This window comes from Crinia signifera, chromosome 8, assembly GCF_055691185.1.
Source record: "Crinia signifera chromosome 8, ASM5569118v1, whole genome shotgun sequence".
Lineage (NCBI taxonomy): Eukaryota > Metazoa > Chordata > Amphibia > Anura > Myobatrachidae > Crinia > Crinia signifera.
In genome coordinates this window covers 51,526,125-51,548,778 of record NC_139224.1, presented here as the reverse complement: position 1 = coordinate 51,548,778, position 22,654 = coordinate 51,526,125, and the positions used below count along the sequence as shown (strand labels likewise).

At 43.0% G+C, this 22,654-nt stretch overlaps 1 protein-coding gene across 1 annotated transcript in view; it reads left to right on the top strand.

Moving 5' to 3' along the window:
- IL2RB (interleukin 2 receptor subunit beta) overlaps window positions 1–19,689 on the top strand; it is a 53,340-nt gene extending 33,651 nt beyond the window's left edge. The window contains exons 5-10 of the mRNA XM_083158029.1: window positions 1,610–1,724; window positions 3,826–3,968; window positions 5,938–6,103; window positions 9,726–9,816; window positions 12,504–12,588; window positions 18,758–19,689. Coding sequence (XP_083014155.1) covers window positions 1,610–1,724; window positions 3,826–3,968; window positions 5,938–6,103; window positions 9,726–9,816; window positions 12,504–12,588; window positions 18,758–19,408 — 1,251 coding nt within the window. The 3' untranslated portion in view covers window positions 19,409–19,689. The remainder of the gene's footprint in view (window positions 1–1,609; window positions 1,725–3,825; window positions 3,969–5,937; window positions 6,104–9,725; window positions 9,817–12,503; window positions 12,589–18,757) is intronic.
- The last annotated feature ends 2,965 nt before the right edge of the window (window positions 19,690–22,654 follow it).

Sequence of the window (22,654 nt, the reverse complement as noted above, 5' to 3'; positions counted from 1 at the left end):
ACATGGCCGCTGCACCATTTTTTTCAGAGGTTTGCGCATACGCAGTCTGGTCCAGTGGCGTACCTATAAATTTTGCCAAAAAGTTTGTGCCCCCCCCCCCCCCCTTCCCCGGGCTCCTGGGGCTGCCTTGCAATAGTTACGCCACTGGTAGGGTCAAAGTGCTCTAGTACTCAGACCCTACTGCGCCTGGTGCTGCTCCCAGCAGAGAGGAGGGGACCCGGCCAGAAGACGCTGCCCCCCCCCCCCCCCCTCCCGGAATCCTACTCGCTTAAGACGCCACTGGTTGCAATGTTCCAGCCAAAAAAAATTATTATTCTATTTTTGCAAAACTAAGGGGGTTATTCTAGTTCATTCTTTCTGACAAAATCCTTCTTAGATGGACAAAACCATGTGCACTGCAGGGGGGCAGATGTAACATGTGCAGAGAGAATTAGATTTGGGTGAGTTATTTTGTTTCTGTGCATGGTAAATACTGGCTGCTTTATTTTACACTGCAATATAGATCTCACTTTGAAGTAAAACCCCACCCAAATCTAATTCTCTCTGCACAAGTTACATCTGCCCCACCCACAGTGCACATGGTTTTGTCCATCTAAGAAGGATTTTGTTAGAAAGAATGAACTAGAATAACCCCCTAAATTATTTTAAGATCGTATTGGATATATATAAATTAGATGTTTTTCACCTAAGTAAATCATTAAGAAAAAAAACTATTTCTAATCGGTTTTCGAAATTTATTGTAGATTAACCACTGAACACACTTCTGGCATTTTTTGTACAGTGGAAATCAAACACAGTTTGAGACATTCTTCCCAGCACTGCTACAAAAGATCCCACAAAAGTGATACACTTGAGGATGGCCTTGCAGTCACCCTACTGTCTAGTTCATTCCAACCATCTCAATGGGGGGATTAAGTCTGGAGATTGTTCTGGACATTCCATGATTTGTCTTGTTTTCTTTTCCTCATAGGTATTTCTGGCATAGGGGCTAATTCAGTATGCCTTGCTAAAGTGCGGAAATTGCTGTTTAGCGATGTCTGCACTTCTGCGCATACTCGCACGTGGCATAGCGCATGTACAAGTTCTTAACCGTTTAAGTGCCAAAATCTCTCCGAGAGATGTGCAAAATATCCACTAAAAATGTCAGGGTCACCCACATTTGAAAAAATGAGGGCCTGATGCTTACCTTCACAACTAGGCTGTGCAGGCAGAGGTCTACCCTAAAGATGCGGTTGCAAGATTTTGAAACTGCATTGGGGAAGGACTCGGCTTGCAGAGTGGCCTTGCCCTCTGCAGAGCACCACCCCCCCCCCCCGGCCCCCCTGCATGTCAGTGACAATCTTTGCAAAACTACAACTGAGGCTGAATTAGGGTGGGGGGGGGGGGTTTGAGGGGAAAAAAGTGAAAACTCATGTCAAACTTTTTGTCAAACTTTTTTACTTTCGACTTACCCATTGTCAACCTTAGCCATGTTGACCTAAGCCCAGTCGACCTAATGTACTGTCGACCTACTGTAGCGACTGTATCCCATTACATTTACCACCGATAACTCATTTTGTAATTGTGATTTTTCTCTGTACACTGTCTATGTTTTATTCCTTTACTTTAGGTAAATGAAGCGATGACTGTGAGCCATGTTTTACATCTGAGTGTAATCTGTAGCAGCTCACAGAACACAAATAAGAGTGTCATATCAATGTATCCATTCTACCCATATGCCCACTGTAAGTATCAGCTCTTTCCATGTAGTCCTAGCACATTGTCAATCTACAATACATTTGCTCATTGGTTTTAAAAGAAATGTAAAAGAAATAAGAGTAAAAGTGAAGCATCTGCTTGCATGCACATTGAAGACGGGCATTCAGTGGGCTGAAGCAATACTTATTGGCTGCAATAACAATGGTAGCAGTGGCTACTTGTCTACTTTTGAAAACTAGTTTCAGGGAGATTATAATTGGTAGTAGAATTGGTACTTGTGTAATATCTGGGCTCCAAATGTTTTCATTGTATTGCATTGCATCGCATCGCATCGCATGCAATATAGTGGCATACAATTCATGCGATGCAATTTTTCATTGTAAAGACCCGATTTTTAATTGTATAGTCACCCAAGGGTGATTTCATACCCCCACTATCCAACTACGCATGGAGTTGATTTTATATAGTGTGGCGAGCGCAGCGAGCCACCGAGCCCGAAGCGTGGTGAGCGCAGCGAGCCCCGCGAGGGGACGCAGAATACATGTAAAGTAATCCGCGCTCGCCACACTATATAAAATCAACTCCATGCGTAGTTGGATAGTGGGGGTATGAAATCACCCATGGGTGACTATACAATTGTATCGGGTTTTTACAATGAAAAATCACATTGCATCGCATGCCTTAAGTAGTGGCATGCGATGAAAAAATCGGGCACCCAGATAATACACAAGCACCGTAGAATTTTGCACAGCACCCCATTGAGGGGGCGTGTCATGCTTTTCCCAAGGGGCGTGTCTAGTTCCATATATGGAGAGATTGTGAAGGTGGCACCTAGAATCGTGGGTGTGTACTGCTACATCCAGGGCTATTTTTGTGCAGGCTCCAGCAGGAACTGTGCCCCTTATTCTAGTTCACTCTTTCTGACAAAATATTTCTTAGATGGACAAAACCATGTGCACTGCAGGTGAGGCAGGTGTAAAACCCCACCCAAATCTAATTATCTCTGCACAAGTAACACCTGCCTCACCTGCAGTGCTCATGGTTTTGTCCATCTGAGAAATATTTTGTCAGAAAGAGTGAACTAGAATAAGGGCCACAGTTCCTGCCGGAGCCTGCACAAAAATAGCCCTGGCTACATCTAAGAGGAATCTTTTTAAATGACTTATATACAAATGTAGATGATCCCCAAAACAGTTAGTAAGAGCTACTATACTTGCTAAAGTGCTGATGATTCAATGTAAATGTATCTGTCTCTCATTCCTTTTTTCACCTAGCTCAGTGTAATAAGGGCTATGTGAAATGAGGGAGATTGGTAGACTAATGAGGGAGAGAGGGAGATTGCTGTTATTTCAGGGGGTCTCCTGCAGAATGCAGGAAGGTAGGTAACTATGGTGCAGGCTGTGCATGGAAACTCAGCTCACTTTACTGATCAGATTACCATCGTCACAGCAGGAGCACAGGAACAGATGACCAAAGTTTACCGATCAATGGTCCCTGGGTGCAGGTATCTGGGGTTTCTTTGGTGTTTGTTTTTTACACAGTGATCATCCTGTGGTCTATGAAACACCCGTGGTAATAATCGAACTCTGAGCTCAGCATTCACATCCAGCAGGCAGAGAAGGCTGTGCAGGAGAACCAGAGGAAAGTCCTATTAATGCTATCTGAAGATAGCGTTATTATCACAGAGATCAATCCGGTTCTTTAGTAAATTAGTGCAGATCACATTTCCCATTGTATGGGAAATGCAATCTGTTTACTAAAAAAAATGCATATTAAGGAGTTGACAGAGAATTTTGAGAATTTTTTAGAATTTTTGAGAATTGGCAATCAATACATTCAAGTAATAAATAAAAGAATGTGAAAAGGGTATGGGCTCTTCTTTTCACATTATTTTTATGCCTACAAAAAAGAGACATACTGTACTTCTGTGCATTTGCCCAGTGTTAAACTTAGTTTCATACACAGAAAAGTAAAATATTTAATAAAGACTGTGGAGGCGCATCTAATTCTTAGGATTAATCAAAGTAAACCGAGCAGAATTTTGGGAGAAAAAAAATTTAAATGGCTTTGTATTTTAATGATAGTTACACTTCATGTGCATAATGTATACAATAATTCCCTCTGTAGTACGCCTAGATCCTCCTCGGTCCCTTGACATCAAGATGACAATCAATGGCCTGTGGAACCTTACATGGCTCGTTAGACACAGAAATTATATAAAACAAACGGAAACTGAAGTCATGTACAAACCTATGAAAGGATCATGGCAGGTAAGAAATTCAAAAATTCTACAGTATTTCTCAATGATGACTGGAAACAGGAATAATCTTTCCAAAATAAACAATAATCTGTTCAAAGAAATACAAAAGCAGTGTTTCTTAAAGCCCTCTCTGAATCATATCCTTCACTTTATCCTCTAGTGTGTATGCGGCTTTACAGAAGTATTTCATATATGTATTCACTATACACAATTGTTTTCATTAGGACCAATCAGCTGCTCCATAGGTGTTAGGTTTGAACACCATTTTTTGAACTTGGGTTCTCCTTACCAAGTGTACCCAAGAACCACAAACTCAATATATTGTCTACCCCAAGATTAGACTCAGAAAGGGGGTATAGTGTAAAATAATAGGCTTGATAGGGACAAAAGCAGGGTAGATCTGGGGCACAATGAGATTGTCTCTCCCTCAGACAGAGGGGTAATTGTATGAAGCAGTGATAAGAGCGGAAATGAGCCAGTGGAGAAGTTTCCCATGGCAACCAATCAGCATTGAAGTAACATTTATAAATTGCATACAATAAAATTATACAGAGGAGCTCATTGGTTGCCATGGTCAACTTTTCCACTGGCAGACATCTCCACGCTCACCACTGCTTTATACATTTATCCCATAAAATATCAATTAAAACAAGACATACTAAAATTCTCATTGAGGTGAGGTCAGTCAGGCTGTACTGTATTTAAACAATAGTTCCATTTGGATTATTTTTAAGCAAAATGTCATCATGATTTTCTTATCTGTTCATAATCAATAGCGCTCCTAGGGCGGTTTGGAGTACCCAGAAACCCTCATGACTGCTTGCGATTTAAGCACCGCCCTCCTTTTCCAGTATCCGGGAATCACAGGTTGTGCAATTTTGCACTTGGTGTGATTTGGCAGCTGCTATAATCTCCTTCTCTATCTCAGTCCCTACACTCACTGCTGCTTCCTATCACTCAGCCCACTGTCTGATCCTCTTACTGAAACTACTTGTACTGTAAGTGCCTAATAAAGCCAGGTATTTCAAACCTAGATATTAAAGGGTGTTGGGATATGATTTATCAGCAAACATTTGAGACTTGATACCGAAGTCTGTATTCAGCTAAATATTTTACCACAGGAGTTTATAAAACTTTTAGTCCTAAAAGCAAGCTGAATTGTAGAACGATGGTTTGCCATCTGGTCCCTAAAACTCCTGGTTGTCATCCAAACATAATATAGCCACATGGGCACATCAGGATGTAAATTGCACTGCAGGATACTGTAGTCTGTGTTTTATATTGATTTTTTTTTGCCACTGCGTGGGTGAAGAAATGAAGCACCCACTAACATTGACCTTGTATAGTTCGCACATTGAACACATCCAGCCAAGATACATTTTGTTTCCATGGTTGTTTCAGAGGCCGCATTAATATTTGTTTTATATTGGGTCTTCTTTAGTACGAGTGCATCAGAAACAAAATGCATCTTTGCTGCAGTAAAAAAAAATGTTTTTTTCCAATGTGCGGACTGTACGACCTGTGTTAGTGTGTGTATATATATATATATATATATATATATATATATATATATATATATACTGTATAGATAGATAGATAGATAGATAGATTGATAGATAGATAGATAATACATTACCGGACTATCACCCTTAGTTTTTTTTTTTTTATGTATAAGGCATGCTAATGAAAAGGTATTTCTTGGTTTTGACCTTGTTCTTCCCGCCAAATTCGGACCTCAAGACGAGGCTAAATGTCATCTTTCTGTATATATGGTTTGGACAGCTACTAAACATCAAAGTTGTCCCTTAAAGATGATGATTAGCCTCCTTTTCCTACCTGATTCCTTCCTGGCAGGAAAAACCAAGTCAACCTAACCGCACATCTCTAATATATATATATATATATATATATATATATATATATATATATATATATATATATATATATATATATAAATATATACTGTATATCTTTCTCAGGATGCAAACAGATTCACAATTCAACAGTACGAGTTGTGTGTTTCACTGCGCGACCTACATCCGGGCACTCAATATGAAGCCAGGGTGCGACTGAACCAGACAGATTTTAAAGGAGGCAGGTGGAGTGACTGGAGCAAGCCTATACAATGGACAACTCCTTCGGAAGGTATTTTGAATGTAATAAAGATAACTGCCATGTCCCATCTCTGTACTGATTTCTTTAAGCAGGGCCACCACTCCCCCAGGTACCCCATCCAGGCCTGACCAGCCACGGTGCGCATGGTACGGCATGGGGACCTTATGTAAAAAATGTCCCCCGACTGTGATGTTGGAGCCCGGTGCTAGTTCCAAAATACGGGGGACCCTCAGTTTTTTTTAACTGGTCCAAGAGTCCAGGGCTGGTTTCAGAAATATGGGGGACCCCTGCGCTTGGGGCTGGTTATGCTCAGGAGGGGGGACCCCACGCCATTTTTTTTATTTTAACTTTTACACATTTTTTTAAGACAGTACCATGCACAGATCTCTGATCTGTGCATGGTTCCGTCAAATTCGCCTGTCAGAACCTGATCTATATATTTTTATTTTATTTATGGTAACATTTACCAAAAAGTCACACCCTATTCAATTTTGCGATTATTAAATCTGGATGCAAATTGAAGTGTGAGAAAATAATCGGCACATAAAAATGTGGGATTTTCGCGGCAAAATGCAAATTTTTGTGCAATTCATATTCTATTAAATGTGCGGTTTTCGCAAAATGTGCGAATTCGGAAATATCGCAAAAGTCTAAAAATCGCACTCTATTAAATCTCACCCCATGTCTTTTTCGTGACTTCATGAGGATCAAATTCATGCAATTTCTTATGCAAAAATGTAAAGGTTGAAAGTAAAGAAGGGTATCATCCAAAAATAGTAAGCAGGACATTGCAGTGATGTTTTACTTTGTCCTCCATGTGCATTTCCAGCTGGCTGGTACAGTAGGAACTTTATTTTTGTGCATGTGTTTTTTACCATAAAAACATTACTTATAGGTTGATGCTAAGCACCCAGGCATTCTTTGAATAGCAATTTGGCCTTGGAAATGTATGGAGAGAAAATGTAACATACAAAACCACCAATTTCTTATCCTGACAAACCGTAAATAGCCATCCCAATTTTTACATGTTCAGGATACAAACTGCTGGGTATATTAACTTTCCACAAGTGTCTAGAGAACCAGCCGAAAAATGTCACCAAACAAAGGGGTGACAAGTTAGATGAAATTGCACGCACTTGGCTGAAATTGAACACCAATTTCCTATTAGAAAAACGACCCATAATTCCTGGTAATTATGGGTTTCACAATATAGCTGCTATTGGTAAAGTTCTGTAAGGATTTTGTTAAAATACGGAGATGGAAGACCTTTCACGCAGTTCCCCATTTGCAGCAGTGAAGGGCCCAGCGCGGGCCCAGCCTTGGCCCCCTGCCTCACCTCTGGCCCCCCCACTCTGGCCCACCTCACAGCCGCGACTCCAACCATGGCCCCCAGACATGCTGGCCACCCCTCAGCTCAGGATATCAGGACTCAGCCATATAACATGCTGAATAAGAAAAATGGCCTGTTAGGCCCTGCTGCTGCCCTGAAGTAGCTATGACCAAGATGGCGCCACTGATGGCTGATAAGGAGCTGTGATTATGTGAATTTGGGCTCAATCCATGTGGCATTATGGGCCAGATTCTCTAAGCTTCAAAAGTGATAAAATGGAGAGTGATAAACAACCAGCCAATCAGCTCCTTCCTGCCATGTCACAGACTGTGTTTGAAAAATCTCAGACAGGAGCTGATTGGCTGGCTATTTATCACTCTCCATTTTATCACTTTTGAAGCTTAGAGAATCTGGCCCTATGTGAGTTTGGGCTCAATCCGTGTGGCATTATGTGAATATTGTCTCATTCCATTTGGCATCATGTGTAAGGGGCAAGTATAATGGGGTCTATTATTTTGTTGCATAATGTGTAGAGGTGGTATACTGTATGGTGTGGAACACTACACTCAAGGACATGCCCCCTTTTGAGTGGTCACACCCCCTTTTCTGGAGCGCGCGCCCAGAACTACATCCTTCACTTTTGATGCCAAGGTGTGCCAGTGTACTTTAAATGCCAGGGTCTATTTTTAATCCCATTCCCGCCCTCTCTCTGCTCTCTGAGTGTGCATTCTGGCACCACTAACACCCCCTCCCCCTCCAATCCCATCTACTGGATCTGCCCCTGGTGAGCAGTATGTTTATTATTATATTAGGGAGTAGCTGAGTAGTGTGTGGTCAGGACTCGGGTCCCTATGTGTCTGCCCACTGGCTGTCTCCCGGGTTCCCTCTAATGCCTTTAGGATTTATGCTGCTGCTTCCTCCACCCGTGTCAGCACGGGGCAGATGATCACTGATGTCTGATGGCAGCACGAGTAGCTCTAAGTGGATTGCTGGTTGGGCAAAAGCACAAGGAGACACTGATGACGCTGCAGACGGAACTGGAAGTGAGGCAGCTTGGTTTGTCTCCATGGCAATGGGAGACTTATTCTGCCATTGGGAGACTACTTCTTCTTCCGCCATTACCAATATTATTTTCAAGCACTCCCATCCAGTCTGCAGAGTACCAGGGGTACAAGTACCCGAGGTTGGAAACCACTGTTCTAGAAGGTGCTAAATAAATAAGTAGAATCTGATTGGTTGCTATGGGCAACATACCATCTGTAATAGGACTCCCATCTTAACAAATGTACCCCTGTGTATGACTAGTGGGCCGACATCTGTGCTGGAATAAACATGCAGTCATAGCCAAAGTACAGTAAGGGTATGATGTGGGCATATAGGTTGATATTTAACATACCCTCCAACATGACCCATTCCATTAGGTACAAAATGCTCTGTTCCTGGACATCTCTGCCAGTGGCAGTTACAGAGGTTGGCCTCCAGCACAGTCCAAAATTCAAAGAGGGGTGTCACATCAACTGCCAGTGAGTCCAGAACAGTGATGTTTGGAGTGGCATTAGGTGTGGCTCCACTGCTTGAATGTTGGTCTGTGCTGCAGCCCCATCTCTGCAACTGCCAGTGGCAGGGATGTCCAGGAACAGAGCATTTTGTACCTAATGGAATGGGTCATGTTGGAGGGTATGATTTAATTAGCAGTGGTAATTTACCACTGCTGATCGATCCTCTGGATCTCTCCAACTGGCCCTGCAGCCGGCACTCATGAGGGATTTTTTTTCACCTGATATCTCCTTCATTGCAGAAATTGTAAATAGTCCCCTCACCCTTTCAGGCACCAACACCTTCCCCTTTTTTTAAATAAGTCAATTAAGTAAAAGCATGTTTTTAAAAATGACATTTCCTCAAAGTTGCTGGAGGTTTAGAGAATTTGCGTGGATTCCGTGGTGGAACTTGTGAGTGGTTGGCTCAGGGTCAAAATTAAATTTGGGCCCCCTCCTCCTTTCCAACCTTAGTGCACAATATGCTGTGCACCAGTGGGTGGCAGCAGTGGGCCCCTTAATCCTCAGGGCCCCCGGTGCAATGCACCTGCTGCACCAATGGTAGTTCCGCCTCTGCATGGATTTGTAACTGGTTGCCCTTGTCCGCGATATGAGGTTTAACTACAAATCTGCTGGATAGAAGTCAGACAGATAGGATGGCGAAATAACCAGAAAGCCCAATAAAAAATGCACATTGATAAATGTATACATATAAGGAATTGTAATTTATATGCAATGTTTATAATTGTATACAAAATTATTATAATATTTTGTAATTTGTCTGCAGGTCCAAACTTCTTCACACAGGTGGTCACACCATTAGCGGCTATTGTGACCTTTGTGTTGTTGGTTACACTTATTATCCACTCGTCAAAAAGGTACATACAAATGCACTCTGTTGGCGTGTCTTTTTCACTATTTTATATTTAAAAAAATCTAAAATTAAGGTGGAATTCATTTTTTTTCTCTTTCTTTTTTACTGATATACTGCCTAAACTGCCTTTGTGATAAAGCTGTGGCCAAGGTTAGTCAGCAAACCCTGATTATTTGATAAATAGTAACACCAGGCACACATGGGATGAGTGTCAGGAGCCTGTTTGGACAATGAGGTCTGGTTTTCAGGAAACATTGGTTGAAACTATTAACTGGGGTTTATGATAATGTTATAGACCAGGCATGTCCAACGTTGGCCCTCCAGATGTTGTGAAACTACAACTCCCAGCATGCTTTGCCACTATTAGAGAATGCTAAAACTATTGCAAAGCATGCTGGGATGTGTAGTTTCAAAACATCTGGAGGGCCAACGTTGGACATGCCTGTTATAGACTCATAATGGTGACAAGAATTAACATCAAAGTAACAGCATTTAGTATAATACCCCTTTTACACCACATCTAAAACACGGTATATTGCCTATTATCAAGAATGTCAACCCGGCTCTAGGTGCAGTGTGAAAGCTCCATTGTCAAAATACTGGGTCAAAAATCTGGTCCCCCTCCCAGCCCCCTGGATAGGTGGGCAACCTTCCCAGATACCGCCCCCCCCCCCCCCCCCCCCAATCTCCACAGCGTCAGCGATAATTTTCCTTGATTCACATTTTTCGGGGCGGGGCTAAAGATACAAAGTGCATCATTTAGTCCTGCAACCCTGAATTTGCAGTGTTGCAGGGCTAGTTGAAATTAACCCAAGTCGGTTTTGATATCTTTCATATTTTCCCACTGTTCCTGCTCTGGACCAACTATTAGCGGTCCAGAGTCATAGACAACTGAAATGTATTTCCACTTGCATCTGAAGGGGAGTAGCTACAGGCAGTTGCATTTTGGGCCATACAGAGTTGTGCATCTGGAAACAAAGAAATTAGTGTAGCAGCAGCTAGTATCGTCTCAACACCTGATGGGGAGACACCACTCTCCCCATTACAAACACCACTAAAAATTACAGGTGGAGACAATTCAAAGCGGAATTCAGGATTCACTTCAGAGAATGTAGTAATTAGTCTTCACAGATGAGTTTTCCATGTGTAATATGTCCACATAAACGGTATAATTCTTTCCACCCCAGCGCAAATATGTTGGGGATGTGAGGGATCTTCTTCCACCAAATGGATGCAGAAAACTTGCGTACCGTACTCACATCAATACCGATGTGGTGAAACCTATAAAGGTATCTTTAAGGGGAATCGTACCCCAACTCACAGTGTGCAGGTATAGGTCTTTCCCATAAAGGTATCTTTTCAACACCAAATAAGTGTGTGATGTGTATCTATGGACTTTGGCTCCTTGACAACCGCGACCTGGGGTGAAATTCCGGACTTTGCTCCAGGTTGTAGACTTTGTGCACATCTGCCTAACCTATGGTGTAGAGCTAAAGAGATGTTCTCTCAACTTTTTATATTTTATATTTCCTGTTTTAATTCTGTATTTTGGAACGGAATCCATCATTAAAACTTTGGTGTGACCTATACTGTGTGTTCTCAAAGAAATGTTTATAGGAGTATCAAGTTTCATATATCAGTGAGTTGGGGTATGCATCACACATTTATTTGGTGTTGAAAAGATACCTTTATGGGAAAGACCTATACCTGCACACTGTGAGTTGGGGTACGATTCCCCTTAAAGATACCTTTATAGGTTTCACCACATCGGTATTGATGAGTACGTTTTTCTGCATCCATTTGGAGGAAGAAGATCCCTCACATCCCTTACATATTTGCACTGGGGTGGAAAGAATTATACCGTTTATGTGGACATACTTTATTACACTATATGTTGTTTTTTATTTCATGTTTTTTCATATGGTCACATACACATGGAAAACTCATCTGTGAAAACTAATTACCACATTCTCTGAAGTGAATCCTGAATTCCATACATTTCAAGGAAAGTAATAGTCTTTTACTTAAAGCACTTTAAATTGTCTCCACCTGTGATTTGGTGCCACCCACTTGAGGTCACTTCCAGAATTTTTTCCAGGTCCACTCTTGGGGGGTTATTTTGGTACACTCTGTCTGACAAATTTCTTCTTAGATGGACCAAACCCATGTGCACTGCAGGTGGGGCAGATGTAAAATGTGCAGAGAGAATTAGATTTGGGTGGGGTTTTACTTCAAAGTGATATCTATATTGCAGTGTAAAAATAAAGCAGTCAGTATTTTCCCTGCACAGAAACAAAATAACTCATCCAAATCTAATTCTCTCTGCACATTTTACATCTGCCCCACCTGCAGCACATGGTTTTGTCCATCTAAGAAGGAATTTGTCAGATCGAGTGAACCAAAATAACCCCCTTAGTTCCCAATCCACCCCTGACCTATAAACATACGTATGAGGAGGCAGGTCCACTCTCCTAAACCCTCTGGGTTCCCGGCTTCTGCACGCTGCTGATCCCAGATACACTGCCAGCACATATTACATACATCTTTACATGTATGTTAAACATGTTTGTTTAAATGTGCTTAACGCTGCACCCCCCTGCACTAGGTAGGTTTCTTTTTTATCATTTTCTATTTTACATAAGTGTACTTGAGTTTCTTGAGTTATTCTAAAATAACTTCTTTCATTCATAGATTTAAGAAGATAATATGGATTAGTGTTCCAGATCCTTCTTCATTTTTTGACCCCTTAATGTCTATTCACAAGGGAAACTTTCAGGTAAAGCAGATTATGCTTACTATGTACATATAAATATGTTATTGTTTGAAGGATTCCTAAAGATGCATTTAAAGGATTTGCAAACCTTAAGTTGACTACAGCCCTAGCCGATATATATTGGCCATGCAGTTTAATGGTAGATATATTGTGGGTGTGTCAACACGTGTATACCAAGCACTAGGTATGAGAGGTGTATACTAGACATGAAACGTCCAATACCAGGAGTTGAGTATCAGAGTTCACTCTTTCTTTGGTCTGTCAGCAATAGTCACAGCAGTACAGCAGCCATTGTCACATCTAAAAAATGAAACTCACACAGGTCTCATCAAAAAGTTGCGGAACGTAACAGAATTCACTACTCATTGGCATGTATTCAATGCCGCAGCGAGCGGCCGGCGAGGGGGTTAAACAGCGAGGATTGCTGAAAACCAGCGATCCTCACTGTTTAACCCCCGCGCCGGCCGCTCGCACTACTCAACCTGCTGGGGAAATCCTGCCGTCACAGGACGGTGAGATTTCCCCAAAACAGCGAGACCCGCGGCTGCTGCAGAAAACTTGCAGTTTTTAGCCGCGAGTCTCGCTGCTTCTGGAGCCGCATCCGCCAATTCCCCCTCGCTCAAAAAACGGAGCGAGGGGGAATTGGCGGATGCGGAGGCTGTGTTGAATGCTGTCAGGGTGAGTGGTGACAGCAAGCAGGAAGCCCTGCTCGCTGTAACCACTCGCAAACAGCATTGAATACATACCATGGAGTAGTCTTTTGTATTCTGCAGATTACACCTCACAAACAAGTGTCCCATGCTGACTCCACAAGACCGGTGTATTTATCATATTCCTCTGTGTCCTCTAATGCTGGCTACACACCAAAACGATTTGGATTGGATGCAAATCGTATGCAAATCGTGCAATCCGATTTTCATACGATTTGCATATGATTTGCATACGATCCGATCCCATCTATATTCAGATGAATGGATCTTATACAGATCCTACATGCAGCAGGTAGGATCGGAATCGGATCCAATTTGATCCAACCAAACGATTTTGACCCAATCTGCATCCAATCGGTCTGAATTGGATCCAGATTGATGGGATTGTGCCCAAATCGTTTTGGTGTGTACCCAGCATTAGACTGGTGCAAACCTTAATATTTCTAATAACTATTATTCTATAAGCTTCACACTCATTATATCACAATATACCAACCTATACAAATCCCATATACTGTACTTAGAAATGCCATTCTACAGTCACCCAAGCTTTGCATTGCATTTGCATGATTAATTATTATTAGACCCTTCACAGATTAGATATGATTGCTAAAGACATATCCAGAAACAGGGAAGGACTCGCAATTTAAATGGGTATCTTGTGATCTAAATTAAAACTTTGGATTATGTTCGGTTAAGCACATATCATTTCTTTAACACAGGGAAACGATAGTATTCACAGACAACATTTTGATCAAGGGAAAAGAATAAAGAATTGAATCAATAAAGAATTGAAATTTTAAATATAAACATTTCTTCAAATTACCTCTGTGCGCCAACAAAAAAGACACTCCTTTTCTGTCCCCCGGCATTTCACAGACAACATGTCTGCTGTGCAGTACAGCTGATACCCGATATATCTACAAACATAGGCGAATCTAGGGGGTGGTCCGGGGGTGCACAGGACCACCCATTAGCCAATTTTGTAGCTGAGGGCTGGGGCTTTCCAACGAGCCCAGCCTCGTGTCTCTAGCCCCCTAGGAACCGGAGATACTGCCAGACAAAGCTGGAATGTTTTCCCTATAGGATAACATGGGACTCGCTAATTCCGACCGCCACCCAGTTCCAAAGGCTGCCAGTTCCCCCTTCGGCATCACTGAAGCTCAAGGTTGATCTTAATCAAACCCAAATCGCTGGGCCTTCAATCTGATACCAGGCTGGATCCATATGGGTTAATTGGTTCCAGGGATATTGAGGTTAAACGTTTTTTTTGTTTTTTTGTTTTTCATTTCTTAAATGTAATTTCATGACTGTTTATGTTCTTTGAGGGCAGATTTCTCTGGAACCAAACAGCCCAGTTTCACAGGACCAAAATCATTCGAAGCCAACTCAAAAGTTCTTCAATATGATACTGGTCTCATGTAAATGGGTCAGTTGGTTCCAAAGATATAGCTGGTTGGTTAAAGGGGGGTAGGGAGAGGGGGGTGGTTGTCTCTACCCCTCACACCAGAAAATGCAGAGACTAGGCTGGTGTATAAGGGGTCAGCCTGGGAATGTCCCTGCATGATCCTGGGACTATATTCCCAGGTAAATCCCTACATTTTCTTTTGTGAAAGGGGTATTATTCCAAATTACATTGTGGGCGGGTCTCCTGCACAGTGGGATCTCTGTCTCTTTATATCTATATATGGAGTCTGATACCTTCCATGAGAGGAACCCACTTTTACCAAATAAAGATACCGAGATGCGTCTGTAACTGCACATTTATTTGTGAGTATGGTACGCATCGTCTACCTTTGAAGTTGCACCTGTGGTGTACCCATAAAAGATAACTTTATGTCAGGGGTGTCAAACTCAAATTCATCGGGGGCCGCATCGGCAGTTTGGTCACCCTCAAAGGGCCGGTTGTATCTTTAGGACTATGTGTCCACTCTTTATTAGCATGCCACCTCTATTAGATAATAATCGTCATATATATACAGCATCACTCTCGGACTCCAACAAAGTTAAATTAGTGACTTTAATAAGTAATTTATTCCTATATACACAAAATGTCCTGGTACTCCCCTTAGGAAAAAAAAAACTTCCCTGGTTCCCTGGGCTGGCCATTTATTTACTAATATAAATATATTTTTGTGCCCCCTCATTCTTTTTTTTACTTTTCAGCCCCCTCCTATTTAATTTGACATTTGTGCTCCCTTTTTTTTTTTTTTACTTTTTTTGCTCCAGCCTCCCCCCCTTATATTTAATTGTGCTGTGCGGCCCCCAGCCCCTGTTGTAGTTGAGGATGTTTTGTGCGTGGCTCCCCTCCCCTTAAATTTACTTACCTCAAGTCTGGCTGCCTGTGCCTGGTGCTCCAGTGACGAGTCGCTCCTCTGCTCCTCCTGCCGCGTGCTCAGCCTGACAGCCTCAGAGCAAAATCACTTCCTGTCGGTCTCATAGCAGCAACAGGCAGCCTTGCGATTGGCTGTCTGTTGCTAGGCTACCCGAGACCAGTCCCGGGCCGGAATGGATGCAGACGTGCAGGGCGCTGCGCCGCTGCTGCCGCTGCTGCCGCTGCATACATTACATTTCTGACACATGCCATTGCTGCCACCGCTACCCGCCGCGTACCCCCCGCACGGCGCACATTGAAAAAAAAAAGAGGAATTCCTTATGCCGGGCAGATGGCGGCGGCTGTGCGGGCCACATTAGCAGGTCTGGCGGGCCGGATTCGGCCCGCGGGCCTTGTGCTTGACACCTATGCTTTATGTGCACCATTTGCTTATTTCAATCGTGAGTGAGGGTACGCTTATGGTTACCTACCCTGTGGGATCATTACTTATACATGCCTTCATTTATTTTGTATATTTCACCCTTCTGAGAAAACATTGGAGATTTGTGTATACAACCTTTCATTGCCCATTGATCCATTTCTCCAAACAAGTATTATTTCAAACAGCCATGACCTGCAGTGCTCTGAATACAGCCTGGTAGCCCCCTGCTCTCTGCCCAGCTGTCAATGACTGTCACCCCTGCAGCTTCCGCTCCAATTCTTCTCCCCGCTTTCACCTCAGCCCGCCCCCCCTTTAATCATGTGGTGCCGCCACCCGGCGTGCTCCCCCGACGTCACGCACAATGACAGCGCGCACAATGGCCCTTATTCAGATCTGAATGCAGTAGAAATTTGTTCTCAAAATGGGTAAAACCATGTGCACTGCAGGTGGGGCAACATGTTTAGAGAAAGTTAGATTTGTGTGAGTTATTTTGTTTCTTTGCAGGATAAATACTGACTGCTTTAATTTTACACTGAAATTTAGATTTCAGTTTGAACACACCCCACCCAAATTTAACTCTCTCTCTGCACATGCTACATCTGCCCCATCTGCAGTGCATATGGTTTTGCCCATTTTGAGAACAAATTTGTACTGCGATCAGATCTGAATAAGGACCAATATTTCAAATGTCCACTCGGCTAGTGGGGACACCAGGAGCGTAGTGGGGACGTGCTCTGCACTGCACTCTGCTCTGCCCCTCTCCCCATAGAAGCAGCTGCACCGCTCTCCATCTCTCCCTGCAACAGCAGCGAAGGCTCATATAACAATTTAAAGTAAGTGGCACTTTTGGGGGCATTGCTTAAGGGACGCTACAAGTGGCTTAATGTGTAAGGGGCATTACGGTGTGCAGCATCATGTGTAAGGGGCATTATGTGTGCAGCATCATGTGTAAGGGGCATTATGTGTGCAGCATCATGTGTAAGGGGCATTATGTGTGCAGCATCATGTGTAAGGGGCATTATATGTGCAGCATCATGTGTAATGGGTACTATGGTGCGCAGCATCATGTGTAATGGGTACTATGGTGTGCGGCATCATGTGTAATGGGTACTATGGTGTGCGGCATCATGTGTAATGGGTACTATGGTGCCATCAAGCAAGAACCCCCTAGCAATGAGCACGTAGGTAAGCTGCACTTATGTGGCAAATATGTTATGGGCATTACGGTTTGTTATACAGTATGTAATGGGCATTATGATGTGTGGCACAATGTGTAATGGGCATTATGGTGTGTGGCCTTATGTGTAATTGGCATTACGGCGTGTGACTTTATGTGTAATGGGTATTACGGAGTTTGCTAAAATGTGTAATGGGCATTACTGTGTATGATCTAAAGTGTAATACCACACCCCTTTTTGTGATGCCACGCCTCCTTCCCATGAGGCCATGCCCCTTTTTTGGCGCGCGGCTATGCCGCGCAAAGGTCCCCCTGCTATTATATCTAGATCTGGGACCACCCATTACCATAATTCTAGATTCGCCTATGTCTACAGATATAATGGCACACTGTGCTGTGTGTGAACAGGTGGTCAGAAGCCACCAATGACTGAAATTAAAACTTGGCGGGCACATGTAAATGCTTGTCCAGAAGTGATATAAGACACAACATATCAGGGCGATGATTGGTAAGTGTGTATGCCCTTACTAAATGTCAGAAAGGTTAGCAGATCAGTCAGATGACCGATCTGTTATCTAGTGTGGAATGGTGGACAGTATCAACATGTATCTGCAGATGTCTGAATAAAATGTATCCAATGATGCTGGATCATTTCTGCTGTGTGGTGTGGTTGGAGCAGGAATGGGAAACCTTAAGACCACAGTGATTTATATACCACTTGGTAACATTAACTGCATAGCCTAAGACAAGTTTGTTTTTCAAATAATGGCTTAAGGTGCCCATACAGGTGCAATTTGCGGGTGCGATGCAATGGGCACTCCTGCGCACATCCCATCACACAGTTCAAAAAGTATGTGCTGCACATACTTTTTGAACTACTGTAGGTCCCGATCGCATTGTATGCAAATTGCATGTGATCTAGACCAAACTGCATGCAATGATCGCACCGTGTATGGGAACCTTTACTGTACAGCAGAGACCATCCTGGAATGGCCTGGGAGGCGCCCAGGAATCGAGTCCGCCTCCCACCCCCTGGGAAGATGGGCAAGCCTCCCGGAATCACCCAAGCCTCCCCCAATTCCCACTCGGCAAGGCAAATTGCCACTGTTTGATATACCGGCTTTGCAATGCGAGGGGCATGGCCACGATGACAAGATGGCAATGACCACACCCCCAAATAATCACAGAGTTTCAGGGTCTGACCCGATGTGCACAGGACCGCGCATCGGGTCAGATGGGATGTCAGTCACATGCGATTTGGTCGGCACCATCCATTGGAATCAGGTCAAAGCTACATTAAATTATAAGATTATTATATTAAACTACTTACAAACCCCTCAAAATGATGGAACATAACTGGAATATCAGTATCTGCTGCTGTATGTGCTGGAATTCTGCAACGATTGAATTGCTCCATCGGACACTGTCAAGTGACCGTAAACTTGCACTTGAATTCCCCCATAGAGATGAGGAACAGCGCCAGCATTTTATTACATAGGATGTTTATCTTTCTTTCTTTATCTTTACAGAAATGGCTATCATCCCCGTTCTCCTTTTCGTCATTCTCTTTGTATCCAAGCCATCTTGATATTTCTTCACTCGATATTAATGAGAAAAAGGAGGAACATCCTGAAAAATCTCCTTTGGCTCCCACCCAAGAGGCTGAAAGAGATAATAGTGGACAGTCCTGCTCAAGCTTCTCCAACCAAGAATATTTCTCCTCTGTCTGTCCTGGCTATGATAACATGGATGGCAGAGGTTTCCCAGCAATAACAACTAATGGTCCTTTACCCTCCTCGACTGGTGAAGATATGCCCCTTTTCCATGCTGATTACCTCTGTGCCCCGCTATCAATTCCTGGTCTTGGTGTCCACAATAGGTCATTTGAACTGGATGCTCCATCTAAAGCCACATTGGTTCCTATACTTGTAGAGGAAGTCATCTATAAAGGAGAATATCATAATGAACAACCTGAGACTTCACTACCTCCAGTAATGGAGAAGGTTAGTGAACCAACGGAAGAAGAGAACTGTGAAAACATGAAGGAGAACCCCAATTCATGCTCCACACCTCCTCATGTTCAGCAGCATGTATATACTAAATCACAGGAAATGACCATCGCAACAGGGTACTTATCTCTGAATGAGCTTTCCCAGAAGCATATTGGCCCCTGGGTGTGATTGATTATATATATTTGTGGCCCTAGGATTTAGCTAGCCTTGCAAAGTTCATTCTCTCTAGGGTTTGCTACAGTCATGCAAAGTCAACTGAGACAGCCAAGAGACTTATGACCATAGGAAAGATCTTGACACAAGTGGAAAGAAAGTGGAAGTAGACGTAGAATAATGTTAAATGTTTCCAGTCTTTATTGTCTGGACTGCGGTGTTGTTAGAAATACATAGAACCGAAATTGGATCCAAAACCAATTTGTAAATAGGAAATAAGTAATATTCTTCTAGAATACCAGGCCCCAGCCTAAATGGGATGCAGTTGAAATCCCGGCGGTCGGAATCCCGGCGTTTAAAATCCCGACGCTGGAATCCCGACCGCTGAAATCCCGACCGCTGAAATCCCGACACTTTCTCCCTCCGTGGGTGTCCACGACACCCATAGAGGGAGAATAAATTAGTGTGCCGAGTGCAGCGAGGCACCGGGCCCGCTGCGTGGCGAGCGCAGCGAGCCCGCAAGGGGGGCCATCCACGCCCCCTCTTGTCGGGATTTCGGCGGTCGGGATTCCGGTGTCGGGATTTTGAATGCTGGGATTCCGACCGCAGGGATTTCAAACCAATCTCATCTAAAAATATTACACCTATTTGCCAAAGGCTAGACACAGTCTTCTTGCAGCTTCTGCACTCTTGTGGAGAAACCTTGCTGCTGTGTAACTGTATAACATAATAAAGAGGCTAAGGACTCTATATAATAAGCCTTGGAGAGCGATCAAGTGGAAGGCGATAAAGAACCAGCGTTTAAACAATTTCAATTTCAAAAGGTTTTTTGTAAAAAAGCAACATAAACAGAGAGCTGGAGTTGTTGAGGATGTTACAAATGTGTCCACATACAGATAGAGCCCCTTTCATTCTCCACTCTCAGCGCTCGCCAGAACCTCCCCGCTGGCGAGCCCTGGCTGAGAGGGACTCCGTCAGACTGGGACGCATGTGCATCTCACATGCATGCTTGTCCCAGTCACTCGGTGGCTGGGCGGTGTGACCCTGTCTGGGCAGGGTTAGGGGGGGTCAGGGCGGCGGTGGAGAACGGCAATGGTGGTGGCGGAGGCTCCGGATGGCGGCAGGGGAGGCTGTGGCGAGGAGCTCCGTCGGAACGGGCACACGAGCATCTCATGCGCGCCCCCTTCCGATGGCTGGTGGGGGCTGTCAGCTGGTGGGGGCTGGCAATAGAAAATGCCAATGAAAAGCCACTCTCCATTTTGGATATTTTTCTCAATTTGTCACAACATGTAAAACACGGCTTAGCTGTTTTTCCTTATAATATTTTTTTTTTCCAAGGTGTGACAAATTGTATTAAAATGTACTGTATGTGGACACATCTGTGTATAGAAACTCCATCCTGGGGAAGGACAGGATGCCTAGGAAGATTTCTATACCGCCCCTGTCGGAACCTAAAATGCAATGGCAGTTTAAGTGTTAGTGTGCGCTCAGATTTGCTAATGGGTCTGACATACGCCCAATATTTCCTGAAATGTGACTCTGGGACACTCTCTGGCACATGAAAACTGTAAAGCAATAAATGGGAGGACATTACAGAGGCTCATCAGTACGGAGTGTGTTACAGAAACATGAGGCACACTACAGTGCGTTATATGACCACAATGAAATACATCCAACCTGGGTGAAAACTTTTCTCATTTAAAAAAATGTGATTAGTTCCCACCTATTAAAAAAATTAGAAATTAGCATCAATATTTAATAGTATGCTGTCAGGACTTACAGTAAAACAAGTTACTTTTCAGCTCTCTATTAGTTATAGTAAATATGTTCATCTGTAGAACCTTTTCGTTATCTTGAAAATAATATACAAATATGTATGATAGAAATGTTATGCCTCTAGTTGGCCATACACTTGTGTGATTTCTCTGAGGAGAGAATTCGCACGCAATCCCCCTTGATCTGCTCAGCAGCTTCCCAGGCAGCAGGATCACATACGATACACCATGTGTGGTCATTTTGCAAACGATATATCGACACATCCTACTTTGCAGCAGATACGACTTAGTAGCTCCGATATGTACATTGTATCAGGCTTGTTATTAAATACATGTGATTTGGACACTTTTATGAGATTTATCACCACAACCACCATACAAAAAAAAACAAATCATATGTATAACACCCTACTGTATGGGCACCTTATTAGAGATGTTTCTAAAACCAAGAAGAGCACACACAAGGCAGAAGGCCTATCTCTTCTACTGTATGTAGTTTGATACACTGACGTTTTAGTTGGGCATAAGCCTTATGTGTTGTTCATGGGTAGGTTCTAGTGTGTAAGTAGGTGTGGCTAATTGGGGTCAGTTAAATGGTTCCTGCTGCTTTTAATGTGAATGTCTCTGGCAATGTTTAGTACTCACCTATACAGACATATACAGACATATACATAGGGACTCATCATGCAGTGTGGGACATAATTCGCATATACTGTACATCCTAAGTGGAAAATGCCACCTTGGAAAATGAATAATTTTACCCACTGTGGAGAGTTAGCCATATTTACAAGTTTCTTCCAGCTTTACATTGGTATCGGTGCATGTTCCCAGCTCTAAAAAAACAATAGGTGGAAGAGTACCCTGATGGGACACCTTCTATACAAATGAGGAAGCTCTACTGGGGCATACCTCCAGGACCTATAGCCGCCTCATCTTCTTTTGCTAGACCCTTGGCTCAAACTCACAAAGTGAGGAATAACATCAGAAGGAGGGAATTGGGCTTGTGGTTGCAAGTGATTGTCAGGCAGATACACATTTTCCTGCTTTGCACCTTATGCATTGAAGTAGAACTTAAAACTACCATGCAGACTTGTCAAATTCGACTTCTATGATGTTGAGCCTCCAGGTGGGGGACACAAGTTCCATCTTCTGTCACTCTGTGATGCACCAAAAAAACCTGTACATAAAATGTAACTTTTATGCATTAATATATAAAAATGCGAAATATAAACAAAACACGTACAAAAGTGATTGGAACTAGCACAGTGTAGGGGTTGTTAAAATGCTGTGGTAGGTATCCTCATTTAATACATTTGGATATCAGGTTCTAAGAGTCTTATTTATCGTGTCCATAATATGAATATGTAGTGTAAAAATATATGCTTTCCAGCTAAATTACAACTTCATGTAGTAGAATATTAGAAAAAAAAAAACCTTAATATTATATAGAGTATCAAACTGCCTAGTTAGTTGTGTTCCTCAATAA